Source organism: Falco cherrug, chromosome 4, assembly GCF_023634085.1.
Source record: "Falco cherrug isolate bFalChe1 chromosome 4, bFalChe1.pri, whole genome shotgun sequence".
In the NCBI taxonomy this organism is placed as follows: Eukaryota; Metazoa; Chordata; class Aves; order Falconiformes; family Falconidae; genus Falco; species Falco cherrug.
This window is the reverse complement of record NC_073700.1, coordinates 112,098,287-112,112,440: the sequence shown is the minus strand read 5'-3', so window position 1 is coordinate 112,112,440 and position 14,154 is coordinate 112,098,287. Positions and strand designations below refer to the sequence as shown.

Here is a 14,154-nt window from a genome sequence, read left to right as displayed (position 1 = left end):
AAAAGCTGTCTACAGTGACAAACATGTTTGTTTATGTTCAGTACCCAGCATTTGTACTTGGTAGCAAATTAATCATTGGTGATTATTTATAGGGAGGAAAAAAGAGTAAGGGAGCAAAAACATATAAATCAGAAAGCATGGCTTTGGAATGTGCACGGCTACATATGAATTTTGTGTGTTCTGGTATTTCCATATAGTATACTGCACATTGTGCTTATGCGCATTAAAAACATGCATGTACATGTATGTATGCATGTATAGTTAAAAGGATTAGTAGTCAATAAGCTAAATTTAAACACTAGATTTAGTTTGAATTACAGACAGGTTGAAAAGGTGGAACAGAAATGCCGGTTTAGTATCCGGACCAAATAAAAGGTGTGCCTGTTAGCACTACTAGAAAGTATATTCCCACCCTCCTTCAAGGAACATCCACATTTGCTGTATGCGACAGCACACTCCTTACCTTTGTTAAGGTATATTGGAAACTGAAATAACTGGGTTAGTTAAATGTGACTGATCTCAGGATTTATAAAGGATTTTCTGCTCTTCTCTTACCTTGTTCCGTTATCCTGACAGAATGGTGAAAGACAACATGCTATACCTTGGGGCATTATGAACTTTGCAATCAGCCTGCTAACTTTGATTCGTGCTAACTGGGTGAATCCGAAGATGAGCGCTGAGGAACATGGGCGTGTTCCTGTTCGACTTTAGAAAATCAGTGTGGATGCTCTTTGCTAAGACAGAAATCTGTAAGCAGCCAAGCCATTTTTGTTCTGTGGCTCACAGAACTATTTCTTTGGAAGAAATGTATTACTTTAGTGGACTGATTTTGTATTTTACCAAATTATAGCTGCACAACTGTTCTGAGTGTGGAATTCACTCTGCTAAAGTGATGGCAAAATTGCGATGTGTTCTGTATCCCTGGGTTGGCACAATCCCACTGGACTGTATGGTTCTCCAGCAGAACAGGATTTGTTCTTACTTGTTGAGGTAACTGTATTCGTTAATTTAAGCCAATTCTCTTTCCATTTTCTGGGAGACAAACAATGTTGCTTGATGCAACATGAGCTCAGCTGATGCAAATCTGCTGAGGAGGTGTAAGTCCTATTTTTCCCGTTAAAGGAACATGGAGGGGGGGAGAATTTTTTGTTAATAACTGTGTCTCTGTAATAAGTAGGGCAACAGGAGAGGAATGGTGCTCGCGGTGTATCCCTTGTGTGGTAGGTTCTTCAGCTGGAAGAGCTACTGGCAGTGTGTCACTGTGTTATGATCAGAAATGTGAGGACTGGAAGGAGTAAGGCACCTGCCTAGCTATGCAGCACGTGTTCTGTCTTACGCAGCAAAGAAATTTCCATGGTTCTTGCAGAAAACATTCTACCTATTGCCTTCGCCTTAGGCTGCAGTGTAATAATATGCAGTTCAGGCCAGCCAGCCACCTGATGTACAAGGGCAAAGCTCAAAAGTTGTATGCAAGTTCTGCATTTTATGTGTTGTTTGCATGTCCCAAAGGAAAATTAATCGTGACACCAAGTAATGAGCATTCAATTTGACAGATAGACTGAGTAATACTTTGTTCTGGAAGGAAAAGCAGGATGGTTTAATTCGGCTTCTAGACAGAAATAGTGGAATATATTGCCAAAACACTAGACAAATACTTCTAATGGTAACGCTTGCCCATTTCTGCTACTAAATGTTGGCAGCTGCATGGATTTTATTCCCCATTTAACACTTTCTATTAGAATCGTCTGCAGAGTACAGCTGTTCCAGAACAGGAGTCTCCTTTCCTATCCTTAGGCTTAACGGAAATTTGGGACTAGACTAGCACAGAGGTGTGAGTAAATCAAGGTGAACAGTTGACTGAGTGCAGGGATTTGCAGTCAGAGACCCAATTCAGGAAAAAAAGACAAAAGAAGCCTATTGTGTCAAAACTGTGTCACTCCCATGCTGCCTGTGCCTCCTCTTCAGGTGCTGAAAGTTCTGCATCACATGTATGTGAACATGGAAAAAAAAATAAAAAAGCCTGTTTGGAATGACTTTAATCCAAAAGTTCTGACAGCTGTTTGGTTTTTGGTTTTGTACACCATGCAACCTGAGAATGGAAAGATGGCAAGTAACATGTGTTCTTACTAAGGCCTATTCCTGTAGGCATCTTTCTCAGTCAGAAATGGTCAATGCCAGAATTCAGAGAAGGTGTTAGAGACCAAATTCTTGCAGTTTTCTGTGTTTTGCTGCAATGAGATGTGGGTGCAGAACACTGATGCCTGTGGAAAGACTGGAGGCAGGGCAGGATGCTAGCAGGCAGAAAGCCCAAACAATGCCGATTCATCTGCTTCAAAGGGCAAATTATTCTCTCCTCAGACCCATGAAAACTTCCATATTTCACCCATATTATTAAGACTAATGACATACTCTCCTGTAACCGAAACAGAAATAGGTTGTTATTATATGAAATGCACTCATTTTGCTGTGTCAGGTGTTCACTGAAAATACTTTTTTATTTTATCTGGAATAACCACCTAATAAGCAAGCAAAGGAAAAAAGCCTGGTTTTGATACTACAAAAGCTTCTTGTTTCAGTGATGCGCCAAGTCTTCTGAAGCTTTAATTGCTGTGGTGGTGTTAGTTAAGCACTACAGTGATGGGATTCTGCTGTAATATAATCTGCAGATCTGTCATCTCTTCTGAGAGCCCAAGATACCCATGAGGGGCCAAAATGTTTAGTTTTAGATGGGTATATAGACCCTATGTGGCTTAAGTTGGTCAACACTTTCAGATGATAAAAAGGCGAGCAACTGAGAAGCAAGTACAGTGGCTTCTCCTTCTACCTGTTTTCACATTTTCCTCTTCCTTTATTTTTCTGGAGGTAGTTTTGCAGTATGCATTCCTTTTTTCTTCTAATTTTGTAATTTCTTTTGTTTTCACTATTGCTAAGTAATATTTTAGCATCTGACTAGCACATTATGTCTTGCTTATTTTGTACAACAAAAAGACTTAAAGTACCCTGCATATAAGGGTGATTGTGCCTCCTAGTGTATGAGTTGATGTAATTCAAGATGTCAGTCATAAGATTATTGAAACTGGTGTTTTGAAAGCCTCTCAGTAAAATAGATTTAAGATTCCATGAATGAAGACATCACATCACTGTACTAAGGAAAGCTAGTGTTAGGAAATGTAAATAAGTCAGTTTAAGAGCTAGCAGTAGTATCCAGACATCTTATTCCTATTTTAGTAATTATACAGCTAAACTAATTTTTTTGGCTGTCCGAAGCACTGTAATGTAATGAAATCCAAATAATCTGAATGTAACCTTGGAAGGTGACTGTAGTTTAGCCCATTCTAGTCCATTCTCTTAAGCTTTCCTGTCTTAAGAACTTAAAGCTATCTGGTGGCAGCCTCCAGTTACTCAGCAAGGGGTCTGCCTGGGGCTGGCCACGCAGCCTGACTTCAGCTCGTGAACAGAAAGGGGCTTTCCCAAGGGACCTCTCAGGGTGCCCAAGCGCAGGCTCCTGTTCTGAACCGGTTTCTGTGTGTTTCCATTGCCGCTGAGAGAGGCTGTCCCTCCCCGGCTTTGAACAGCTTCCAGAACTCACGTTGGCGAAACAGGCTGGTCATCTTTTGAATGAATTAGATGTCAGAAACTCATACAAGATCAAGTAAAATCTTTTGAATTTGTCTTTCTAGGTGTTTCTAAAGTAGAAAAAAGACTATAGCCATGTTTGAATCAAGTTTGTTGAGCTACATTTGAGAAATGGCATTTGTGCATGGTGTTGCAGGGAATCCTTGCTCCTTTGGGGGCTATAATAAGCATGTGATCGCCCTCATCGTATTCCTGTTAGTGTATCTTTGTTTGCTTTTGCTGAACAATTTACTGATGATTTCTAGGTTCTGACCCTTACGGGAGTGAACGTGTGCCTATGACTCGGGTCATGCGGCTGCTATTTGAGGTGCACCATGTACCGCTGCCCCAGCTGCAGTATCCAGAGCTGGTGTCCTCTGTCTGAACACCCAGTACCTGAGGTGGGATCTGTGACTGTCTGATTATGATAATTAACATTTTTAAGATCCATCTTGAAGATTAATGGGAATAGACTTCATTATATTGGTATTGATTCTTCCTTCTAGTTTCTATTCTGATAGTGGAATGATTTAGTTGGTGGCCATATATATTCTCAAATATGCAGACAGGAAAATTTCACCCATCGATTAAATATTTTATTTCCCCCTACTATGTATACTTCACTTTTGGGCCCCTCACTTCAAGGGGGACATAGACATGCTGGAGTGTGTCCAAGGAAGGGCAGTGAAGCTGGTGAAGAGTCTAGAGAACAAGTTTTACGAGGAGCAGCTGAGGGAACTGGGGTCGTTTAGCCTGGAGGAGACTCAGTGGGGTTCTCCTGGCTTTCTACAACTACCTGGAATGAGGTTGTAGGCAGATGGGGGCAGGTCTCTTCTCCCAGGTAACAAGTGACAGGACAGGAGGAAGTGGCCTCAAGTTGTGCCAGGGGAGGTTTAGATTGGATATTAGGAAAAGTTTTCTTCACTGAAAGGGTGGTCAAGCATTGAAATGGGCTGTCTAGGGACGTGGTGGAGTCACCATCCCTGAAGGTATTTAAAAAATGTGTAGATACGGTGCTTAGTGATGTGGTTTAGTGATGGACTTGGCAGTCGTGGGTTGATGGTTGGACTACTTGGTCTCAAAGGTCTTTTCCAATCTAAATGATTCTATAATTCTGTCTTACAACAGCTTCCACCCGCCCTTCCCTTCTTCCCAGGCTCAATCTCACTCCCGATTTCTCTATCTCCTCCCCCTGAGTGGTACAGGGGGACAGGGAATGGCAGTTGTGGTCAGTTCATCACATGTTGACTCTGCTGCTCCTTCCTCCTCACACTCTTTCCCTGCTCCAGCGTGGAGTCCCTCCCATGGGAGACAGTTCTCCATTAACTTCTCCAACGTGAGTCCTTCCCACGGGCTGCAGTTCTTCACAAACTGCTCCAGCGTGAGTCCTTCCATGGGGTGCAGTCCTTCAGGAACAGGCAGCTCCAGCATGGATCCCCTGTGGGGTCATGGGTCCTGCCAGAAAACCTGCTCCAGCCCGGGCTCCTCTCTCCATGGGGCCATGGGTCCTGCCAGAACCCTGCTCCAATGTGGCTTCCCAGGGGGTCGCAGCCTCCTTCGGGCATCCACCTACTCCAGTGTGGGGTCCTGCATGGGCTGCAGGTGGGGATCTGCCCCATCGTTAACCTCCATGAGCTGAGGGGCACAGCCTGCGTCTCCGTGGGCTTCACCAGGGGCTGCAGGGGAATCTCTGCTCTGGTGCCTGGAACACCTCTGCCCCCTCCTTCTGCACCGACCTTGGTGTCTGTCTTATCTCTCTCTCCCATAGTCTCACTCCTCTCTCGGGCTGCTGTTTTGCAGCAGTGTTCCCCCCTTCTTGAATCTGTTGTCCCAGAGGCACCTCCATCATTGCTGATGGGCTCCGCCTTGGCCAGCGGTGGGGCTGTCTTGGAGTCAGCTGGCATTGCTCCATCAGACACAGGGGAGGCTTCTGGCATCTTCTAACAGAAGACACCCCTGTAGCCCCCACCGCTACCAAAACCTTGTCACGCAAGCCCCATACAAGCAGTGAACTGACCATCTGCTTTTTGTAATGAGATCTGGCAGTAGCAAGAGCTGAGTAACTTGGCTACTGTTCTCTGACAGCTTTTTAATAATTGTCACTGTCTGATACTGTTAAGGACACTTAACAGTATGTAGTTAATATATATAATAGCTTGGCTTTTCATTTCTCTTGCTCCTTTGGATCACAGTACTTCTCTTTTAACTCGTTTTATGTCTATTCATAGATATATTCATGCAAATTAATTAGGAGAACAATATTTTATAAAGAATATGAGTTTCCATGCATAAATGGGAATTTAGCTGGTCAAGGCACAACACATTACCTTGAAGCAGTGCAATGGGATCTTTTCCTTTTGCATTTGTTGAGCTGATCCAGAATGATTCCTACAAATTTTAGTAGGAAGTGAATCTTTTTGACGTGTCGGTTGGTGTTTTTATGAAAATACACCATAAATGTTGTATTTGAAAATGCTTGAAAAAGCAGCATGACTGCTGTTCCATGTCAAAATTCAATTTTGCAGCATTCTAGTGTGTCATCAGCATTTCAGTCAGGTCTGTCTGTCTGTCTTAGAGTTGCATGCTGCTGGGACCAGAAGCCTTCAGTGCACGTATTTCCCAGAGAAATCTTGTCAGTACGAGAATTTAATTGAACAGCGTGAGTCTGTACAATCTGCTTGCTTAGGGTGATGAGGATCAGAGGACTGGTGAGGACAGAGAGAAGCAACGTGATCTCTCAAGCAGAGGAGCATAGAGATGGAAGCAGCAGGCAACAAACTGTCCAAGTACAATAGCTGTGAATGAGTAAATGATCAGTTTAGACTGTGTTTGACTAATACTGTGTGAACATGAGCAGGGGATAAAACTCCCTAATTCTTTGGAACGTAGAGAGGCGTCTGGCTGCTAATCTGAAGCATGTGCTATATTTAGCATAATGATGAGGAATTTTAGACTTGGTTGTGATAAGAACTAGCAGATGAGAAAGTTTACTTGTTTGTCTTCAGTTGCATAGAGCCAGACTTTTTCTGGCTATATATATACTGCTGTAGATATCTGCACAGCAAGTTATGTTGAACTTGGGTGTCACATAATCTTCAGTCTTGTGTACAGTTTACACACTGGTATTTTAAATGGTCTGTTCTCAAACAGCATAAAACAAATACAGAATCCTTGCTCCCCCTGCTTTTTCGTGGTGCAGCCCTCTGAAAGTGGGAGCAAACCATCATCTAGGTCCTTTCTCCCTGCCCTCCCTGGGAAAAAAGGATGCAGTCCAGGAAAAGGAGTTTAGCTATATACCAGTATGCTCGGCTGTCGTAACAGCTCTTAGAAATGCCGCAGCGTGATGACCTTTGCAGGAACAAACAAAAATATTGTAAGGCTGGTGGCACTTATTTCTGACTTACAGCCAGTGCAGTAGTATTTGTATATCGCACTAAAGGCAGCCATAAACAGTTCTAAAAAGTCAACACAAGTTTGCATTTCAAAGATGGAGAGAGAAAAAATGGGATCCTATGCAGGAGTAAAAAATGCTTAAAATTACTGCATATGTGAAACATACGTGAGATGAAATTTGAGAGGCTCTTATATATTGAACCTGGACCCTTATTTTGGAGGCCCACAGGGATTCAGAGGTTTTGTATTGCAGCAGTCCGCCGTAACAAGAAATACAGCATATTTATGGCATTGCACGTAATTCCTTGACTTCTCAGTTCATGTGTTGCTTCTGTTAGTAATGCCTTAGGTAGCTTGGGGCTAGCCATTTCATCTCTCTGTACAAGCATTCTGCCTCTCTCTAATTAAATGCTTGCTAAATTCATTAGTGTTGGTTGCTCTTGTACTCTGATAATGAGGCGCTACATTATTAAACATTATTAAGGAATGGAACTGAGCTCTGTTTGTTTAATATATAAATGATCTGATACTGCACATCCAGATGTTGACATTTTAAATTTACTTAATATACCTTGTTATTCTAAACTCTTCTGTTTGCCTGCTTCTAAATAAGTTAGTATGAGAGAAGAAAACTAATTATTGAAGATGAGTGTTAAGAATTTGCCATTATATACATGGCTAAACTGCATCGTCTTCTTCATATACCTTGCTTTAAGTAGTGTAGAATGAAGTACTTTGCTGCATTTTATCAGAAGAACTCTTCATTTCTTTGCCCTCTGAAAGGAGCTCCTAGACAATAATGAAGCACAGCAAGGAATTGAAATCTCGCTACTGAAATTTAAATTCCTTCTTGAGGTCAGTGTCACCTTCCTGGGCAGTAAGACTCACAGGTTGCTCTCTTCACATATTTATTTATCGCAGGCAGTCTGTTCTCTGCTGGATTGTTTACTGACCCCTGAAAATGTGCCAGTGGATTGTCCTGGAGAACTCTATGAGATGTATTTTGTCTTTCTTGTATTTGCGTGTTTGGTGAGGTGTTCTTTCAAGATTGGGTAAGTTAATGACAATGATCACAGTATCTCACTGTGCTTGAAAAACACAGATAATATGTATACACGCCTACCTACCTATTTAAATAGGTGTAAATACATATGTGCATGTGTGTGAATATATGTATATGCAGGTTTCTACTCACTAATACTGGTAAGAGGTGCAGAGCAATGGTCCATGCATCTGATTTGTTGGCCTGCAGTACTGTGTACTTTTGCTATCAGAGCTCATCTGTAAGTGAGCTGACTTGACCAGAGGGAACTGACTGCCTCCAGCGCAAGACTGTGTGCAGAGTCATTTACCATTTCTAGATGAAACTGTTTACTTAGGGAAAAGTTACTGGTTGTACATTTTCATCTATACTAAAGTCCCTGGCAAGCAACAAAATGAGATACGAGGGTCACGACTACCAGAATTAAAGCTTTTAGTAAAGGACTAGACAGATGTGTGTTTAATTTCACCTGTTGGATTCATACTGAGATATGTAGATATAAACAAGGCATTATAACATGTTCTAATTAATGAGATATTTTATTGTGATGCTAAAAGGCTTGGAGAAGAAAGTCCTAAAACTCTATAATTACTTGTCAGTGTTTTGCTGAGATAGACTCCAAATTCTTGAGAAATAGCTAGTCATACTTGCCTTCTAAAGAACAAAAACATATGGTTGGCTTTACTACTGTTTAAATTAGATTAACCCCTTGTGAAGGAACAAATTTATATGTGCATCATCCATAGGTAAAGGAGCACCTTGCTTAAGTTGAAGAATCAGAAGCAGCATATCAAGAGACTGGGAAGATCTTTTTGATCATAGTAACATCTACTTTCCTGTCCTTCAAAAAGGCTTGCTGTTCTGTGAACACACTCGGGAAGGTCTTGTCTGAAGCAAATCACCTCTGTGGTCTCACAGCTATATAAATTTAAACTGGATTTAGGAGTTTTAGGAAATAAAATATTTGGGCTGCATGTGTGGTGGGTTAGCCTTGGTGAATAGCCAGACACCTGCCCGGCCTCTCACTCACTGGTAGGGGGAGAAAATAGGCTGAAAAAGCTTGTGGGTCAAGATGAAGACAGGGAGATTGGTAAGCACTGTCATGGGCAAAACAGACTTTGGGGAAAATGACATTTGTTGCCAATTACAATTGATTCGAGTAGCGAGAAACAAAGGCAAAAAACTAAAACAAAACCTTTCCCCCTCCTGTCTCCCACGTTCAGCCTCCTTCACTCCTGACTCTTCTTCTCCCCGACTCCCAGCGGTGTAGGTGACTGCGGGGTTATGGTCAGTACACAGTGGTTTCTCTCTGCTACTCCTTCCTTCTCATGCTTTACCCTGTCCATGGTAATTGGAATGCCGTGTAATATATGGAATTATTACAAAGCTGTCCATGGGCTGCAGTCTTTCAGGGCATATTCATTTGCTCCAGCATTGGGTCCTCAGGGTGCTGCAGTGTGGGTATCTGTTCCAGTAATGTGGAGCTCCTTTGTCCTCCGCTTCCTCCTCCTCCTCCTTACCTGACCTCGGCATTCTGCTGTTTCGCAGTCTTTCTGCCCTTTCTCGAATACCTTTTCCCTGGGGAGGCACCAGCCTGGCTGAGGGGCTCCGCAGTGTCCTGCAGTGGGCCTGTTGGAGCTGGCCGTGTCCCACACAGGGCAGCCCCCACCCTCTCCTCACGGAGGCCACCCTGCAGCCCCCACTGCCAACAGCTTGACACCTGCGCTCAATCCAGGGTGTCATCGGAAGGCGGCCTGTCTTTAGCCCCTTAAACAGCAGGAGCACTAGGATATTGCTCCGATGTTCTTGGTAATTTCATCACAGTCTACATGTGTACGCATTTAAAAATGAGATTTATTTGCAAGTCTGTTTTTCATGTGTGCTTCACGTGAATGTCTAGATGTGAAAAATGTACTGTAAACAATTAATGCAGCATTTTATCGCTTTCAAATTACGAAGCTGAATTCAGCTGTTGGTGGCTTAAGAAGATGAAGGCAGTGAAGTTCCCATCCTAGGGCACAGTATTCAATTATTACCTTGATCCAGGGATGAGAAAGTTCCTGCCCGGGGTGGATAAGGTCCTGAGTCCTGCTGTGGATCCAGGTACACTGCTGTGGTGACCACAGTGACCACACGCTGAGCGTTGCTAGATGCAGGAACGTTTTAGAGTCTTGTCGCAATTTCTGATGTCCTCTTCAATGTCCTGGAAGTAACACTCTAGATGTTTTTGGATAAATCCCTGCTATCTGGGCCACGTGCCTTTAGTTGAGTGTTGAGGATTGACGATACAGCAATGCTTTTATTGATTTTTATATAATTAAAGCATTCCTGAAGATGTACCACATTCCATTTGGTAGTGGCTTGTACACTTTTTCCACAGTAGGAGAAATTCAGTCTCCAAGTCCATTTAATCATTGAAGATAATGCCCACAGCAACTGTACACCACAAATTGAAGCCTTAATGTTTTTCTATTGCCAGCTTTATTTTTGCCAGCTAAACTCCCTTCATGCTACCAGAAGGGTATGAGGTCTAGGGGAAGCAAATCACTTTATCACCTTTCCGCTATGCCTTTGATCAACTTACAAAGCTGGAATTATATTTGTGGAACAGAGGTTGTAGAAGTTATGATAGTATGATATATACCTGTCAGTGGAGAAATAGAAAGCATGAGCTAGTAGTTGCAATTGCCTCAGCTGGGGTTTGGTTAGCTTTGCTCTTTTTTTTAGTGTGTTTCACATAAAATATTCTTAAATGTTTCATTGTTTTTTGATTGCATTAACTTGTAGGTCTTTTTCTTTTTAAATGCTTACATGAGTAGGGATTTCCCTGGGGAGATTAGAAGTTTGTGGGCATAGAAACGTGGAGCCGATGATCAAAAGACATTATCATCTATCCTGTAACAAGTTCTCTTTGAGGGTGAATATTAGGTAGGAAAATACAGAGCTTGGAAAAGAAAGCTTTGTCAGGCAGTACAGATTTTGGGTGCTCACAGTAAGTAAAGCCATTCTATTGCCAACTATTTGCCCAAACAGTTTTAGCTATGCTGAAAGCCAGGCCAAAAAATAAATGGAAATACTACTTGAAAAAATGAAACCAACTGCTGGTTGCAACAGCCTTTGTTTCTCTACCAGTTTTTGGGAGACTGGCATTCTGTAAAGGTTGAGATGGAACCAATGCATTTCAGCTGCAACCTGATTTCAAAATATTCTTATAAGAAGAAATTGAATACAAATTTTCAAGTAGAAATGCTGTGTAAAAAGTAATCCAGTAGAACATTTTGTTCTAGTAATTATGCCTGAGAATGAGAGAATGGTGTATCCCATTTCATTGCTTTTTAGAATTCAGTCCTAGCCAGAGAGACAAAAATTACTGTTTGCTTTTAAAACTAAACTGTGTTGTGCAAGTGTCTGATGGTTTGGGGTTTTTCTTTTCAACTTTTTTTTCTTTTCGGTTTCGGGCAATCTTTGTTCACACATATAAGACTGCACGTCTTAATTATTTTATCGATTTGCTCTTAACAAAAGGCAAACCAGTCATACTTGTTGGAAATGCTGGAGTAGGAAAAAAGTGTTTTTGGGCAATAGGCTTGCCGCTCTCTCTGAGGCTACCTCCTGGCTACCATCCCTCTCAACTACTACACAGCAGCAGCGGTGCTTCAGAGTAAGTTCCATACAGGTGCAAGAAACCTGTCTTTCTCAACAGCAAAGGTGAAAAATATTATGTGGTTATTACAGTCTTATTGTAGTTGTTGGCTACTGCTGTTGTCTGGGTCTTGGCAAGCTTAGTACTTTGCGAAATGCAAAACTTGCGAAGTTGGAGCAGGTAAGAGGAAAGGAGGAGGATGAAACTGTTTGGGGCAAACTGACACTGCGTTCCCACACGTTGCTCTGTGCTCGTGGACAAGAGAAAATTTGGCTTTACCTATGTTAACGAGAAGCCTTAAGCCAACTTGGCTAGCCTGGGTGTCTCTGTACTGTGCCCGTAGATGTGCCGAAAAGGACAGTCAGGGGTCGGGGTTGCTTTTGCTATGCGCCATACAATCCCCAAGGAGGGGCCATCCCTGTCTAGGGAGGTTTGGTGTCTCCAAAGGCAGGGTGGATGCAGAGCAAAGGAAATGTTCACATAACACACAAGCAGAGGGGACTAGTATGTTGGTCAAAAACGTTATACTGGTGCTAAGTTTTGGAACAAGAGGAGTCAGATAATCAAAGTAAAATAAACTCATAAAAAGCTCCGTGTCCATTCTGCGTTTTGTAAACAACACAATCAAGGGAGAGCCCAGCTGTCGGTGGATATGCCCTCTTTGCCTTCTGTTTTTTTATCCTTAGAGTAACTTGAACTGATGAACTATACAGAAAAAAAAAAATATACATGCCCTATCCGTTATACAGCTTTTCACAGCTGGAAAAAGCACTTGAGAAAGAAGTTAATACACTGGCTTATCCTTTCATGTGTCTAGGAGAAGCTACAGAAAGCAACATCTCACTTCTAAATTTTTTTCCAAAGTTTAAGAAGTCTTCAGGTAAAATCTTTAGAAGCATTAAGTTTGCTTGATGCTTCATTTAACTACTTGTGCAGTCATGTTCTTCATTTTCTAGCCAATCTGCATTGCTGCTAGTGGACCAAATTGTCACTAAGCCTAAAAAAATAAGTATAAATCTACAAATCTCCATTGAATAAGTTTTTACCCTCTTTTTTTCTTTCCTGTCTCATGTTGATTTCTTCTGTATTCAGGTCAGATAAGGAAATACCACTTTCTGTTTGCTTTGTACCTTAGTTTGTTCTTTGAAGTGTTCCCAAATTCACGTTAACATAGAATCCTGCATTAACCGAACTTAATCCTTTTTGCCGCTCAAAATGAATGGAGAGATTAAGAGAAAATAACTCTGCTGTGCATCAGAGCGAAATCATGAGCTGTTGTAAAGTGTCATAGGTCTTTAATGGGGAATGGGCTTTAAAAAGTTTTCAGGTGTTCCTCTGATCAGAGAGGGATTTTTTAGCTAATGATTGCCATTCCAGCAGCAACCATGACCAAGGCACTAAATCACAAAAGCATAACACTTCCCATTGCACACAAAAGCTGGTGAACTCCTGGGCAGCAAAGGTTGCAAACATTTTTTTGGTGAACTGTGATGGAATGATTTTATACTGTCATGTATAGCTCCGAATGTCTGCCTCGTGTTGTTTCTGTGTACCAATGCTTCTTCCCATAAAATGCACTCAAGTGATACGCTGAAATGCCTTCATGTGTTTTAGGCTACTACTCCAAGCACTTGTTTGGAATAATTAAATTGATGGATTTTTTTTTTCCTTTCTTTTTAATGGAAAGAGGCACTCCCGTAAAAAAACCCACAAACAAGCACTTTAAATTGTCGCAGTTCAAAAAGAAGAGCTAAAGAGCTAACTTGAAATACAGTTATTCAGTACATAGCCAGGTTCTTTTCATAGTTTAGAGGTTAAAAGATTTTTTCTTACAGTTCACATCAGTTTTATTCTGCAGTATTTCCTTGCAAATCCCATCTTATCTGTATCCACATAACTTTTTTTGAGGTATCTGCTAGAGTGGGTGAGATTAGCATGTAGTGTTGGGTTTTATTTAGCATTCCCCCAAGGCATATGACTCACCCGCTCTGTCTCTGTAACAGCAGAAAAATTCAAAATGTTACTTGATAGAGGCAGGTTTTGATGCAAACTCATATTCGTACATTAAGCTTGGGGTCTTCAATGGTACTGAAGTCTGGAACAGTGCCACAGAGAAGGCATTTGCATAAACATTCAGGTACAGTGGAATTTAATAAAATATGTTTCCTTATTGTATTGTAATAATGCAGTATTTTAAAAAAGTAATAGATTATAGTTGTGGACATTATTTAAATATTCGATAAGTTTAAGAATCAAGAAGGAATATTCCTACTTCTGGTTTTAAAAGTACAGGTGTATACATACCTAGGTATAAGAAGATTTTCTTCCTCTAGCTAAGATTTTAAGGTTTTTAAAATACTTTAAGCCTTTCATACACACATTTTTCTCCCTTTTGTGGTAGAAAAGCAGGATTAGGTGTAGCCATGGCTTTTTTGCACCCTATTTATGATCAACCAGTTGC

General features: G+C 41.5%; 1 protein-coding gene across 1 annotated transcript in view; it reads left to right on the top strand.

The window, feature by feature from the left end:
• DNAH11 (dynein axonemal heavy chain 11) overlaps positions 1 to 14,154 on the top strand; it is a 134,346-nt gene that overhangs the window by 29,291 nt on the left and 90,901 nt on the right. Inside the window, 8 exon segments of the mRNA XM_055707658.1 lie at positions 1,225 to 1,299; positions 1,966 to 2,056; positions 2,059 to 2,110; positions 9,984 to 10,153; positions 10,385 to 10,393; positions 11,504 to 11,614; positions 11,617 to 11,652; positions 11,655 to 11,711. Of these exon segments, the coding sequence (XP_055563633.1) occupies positions 1,225 to 1,299; positions 1,966 to 2,056; positions 2,059 to 2,110; positions 9,984 to 10,153; positions 10,385 to 10,393; positions 11,504 to 11,614; positions 11,617 to 11,652; positions 11,655 to 11,711 (601 nt within the window).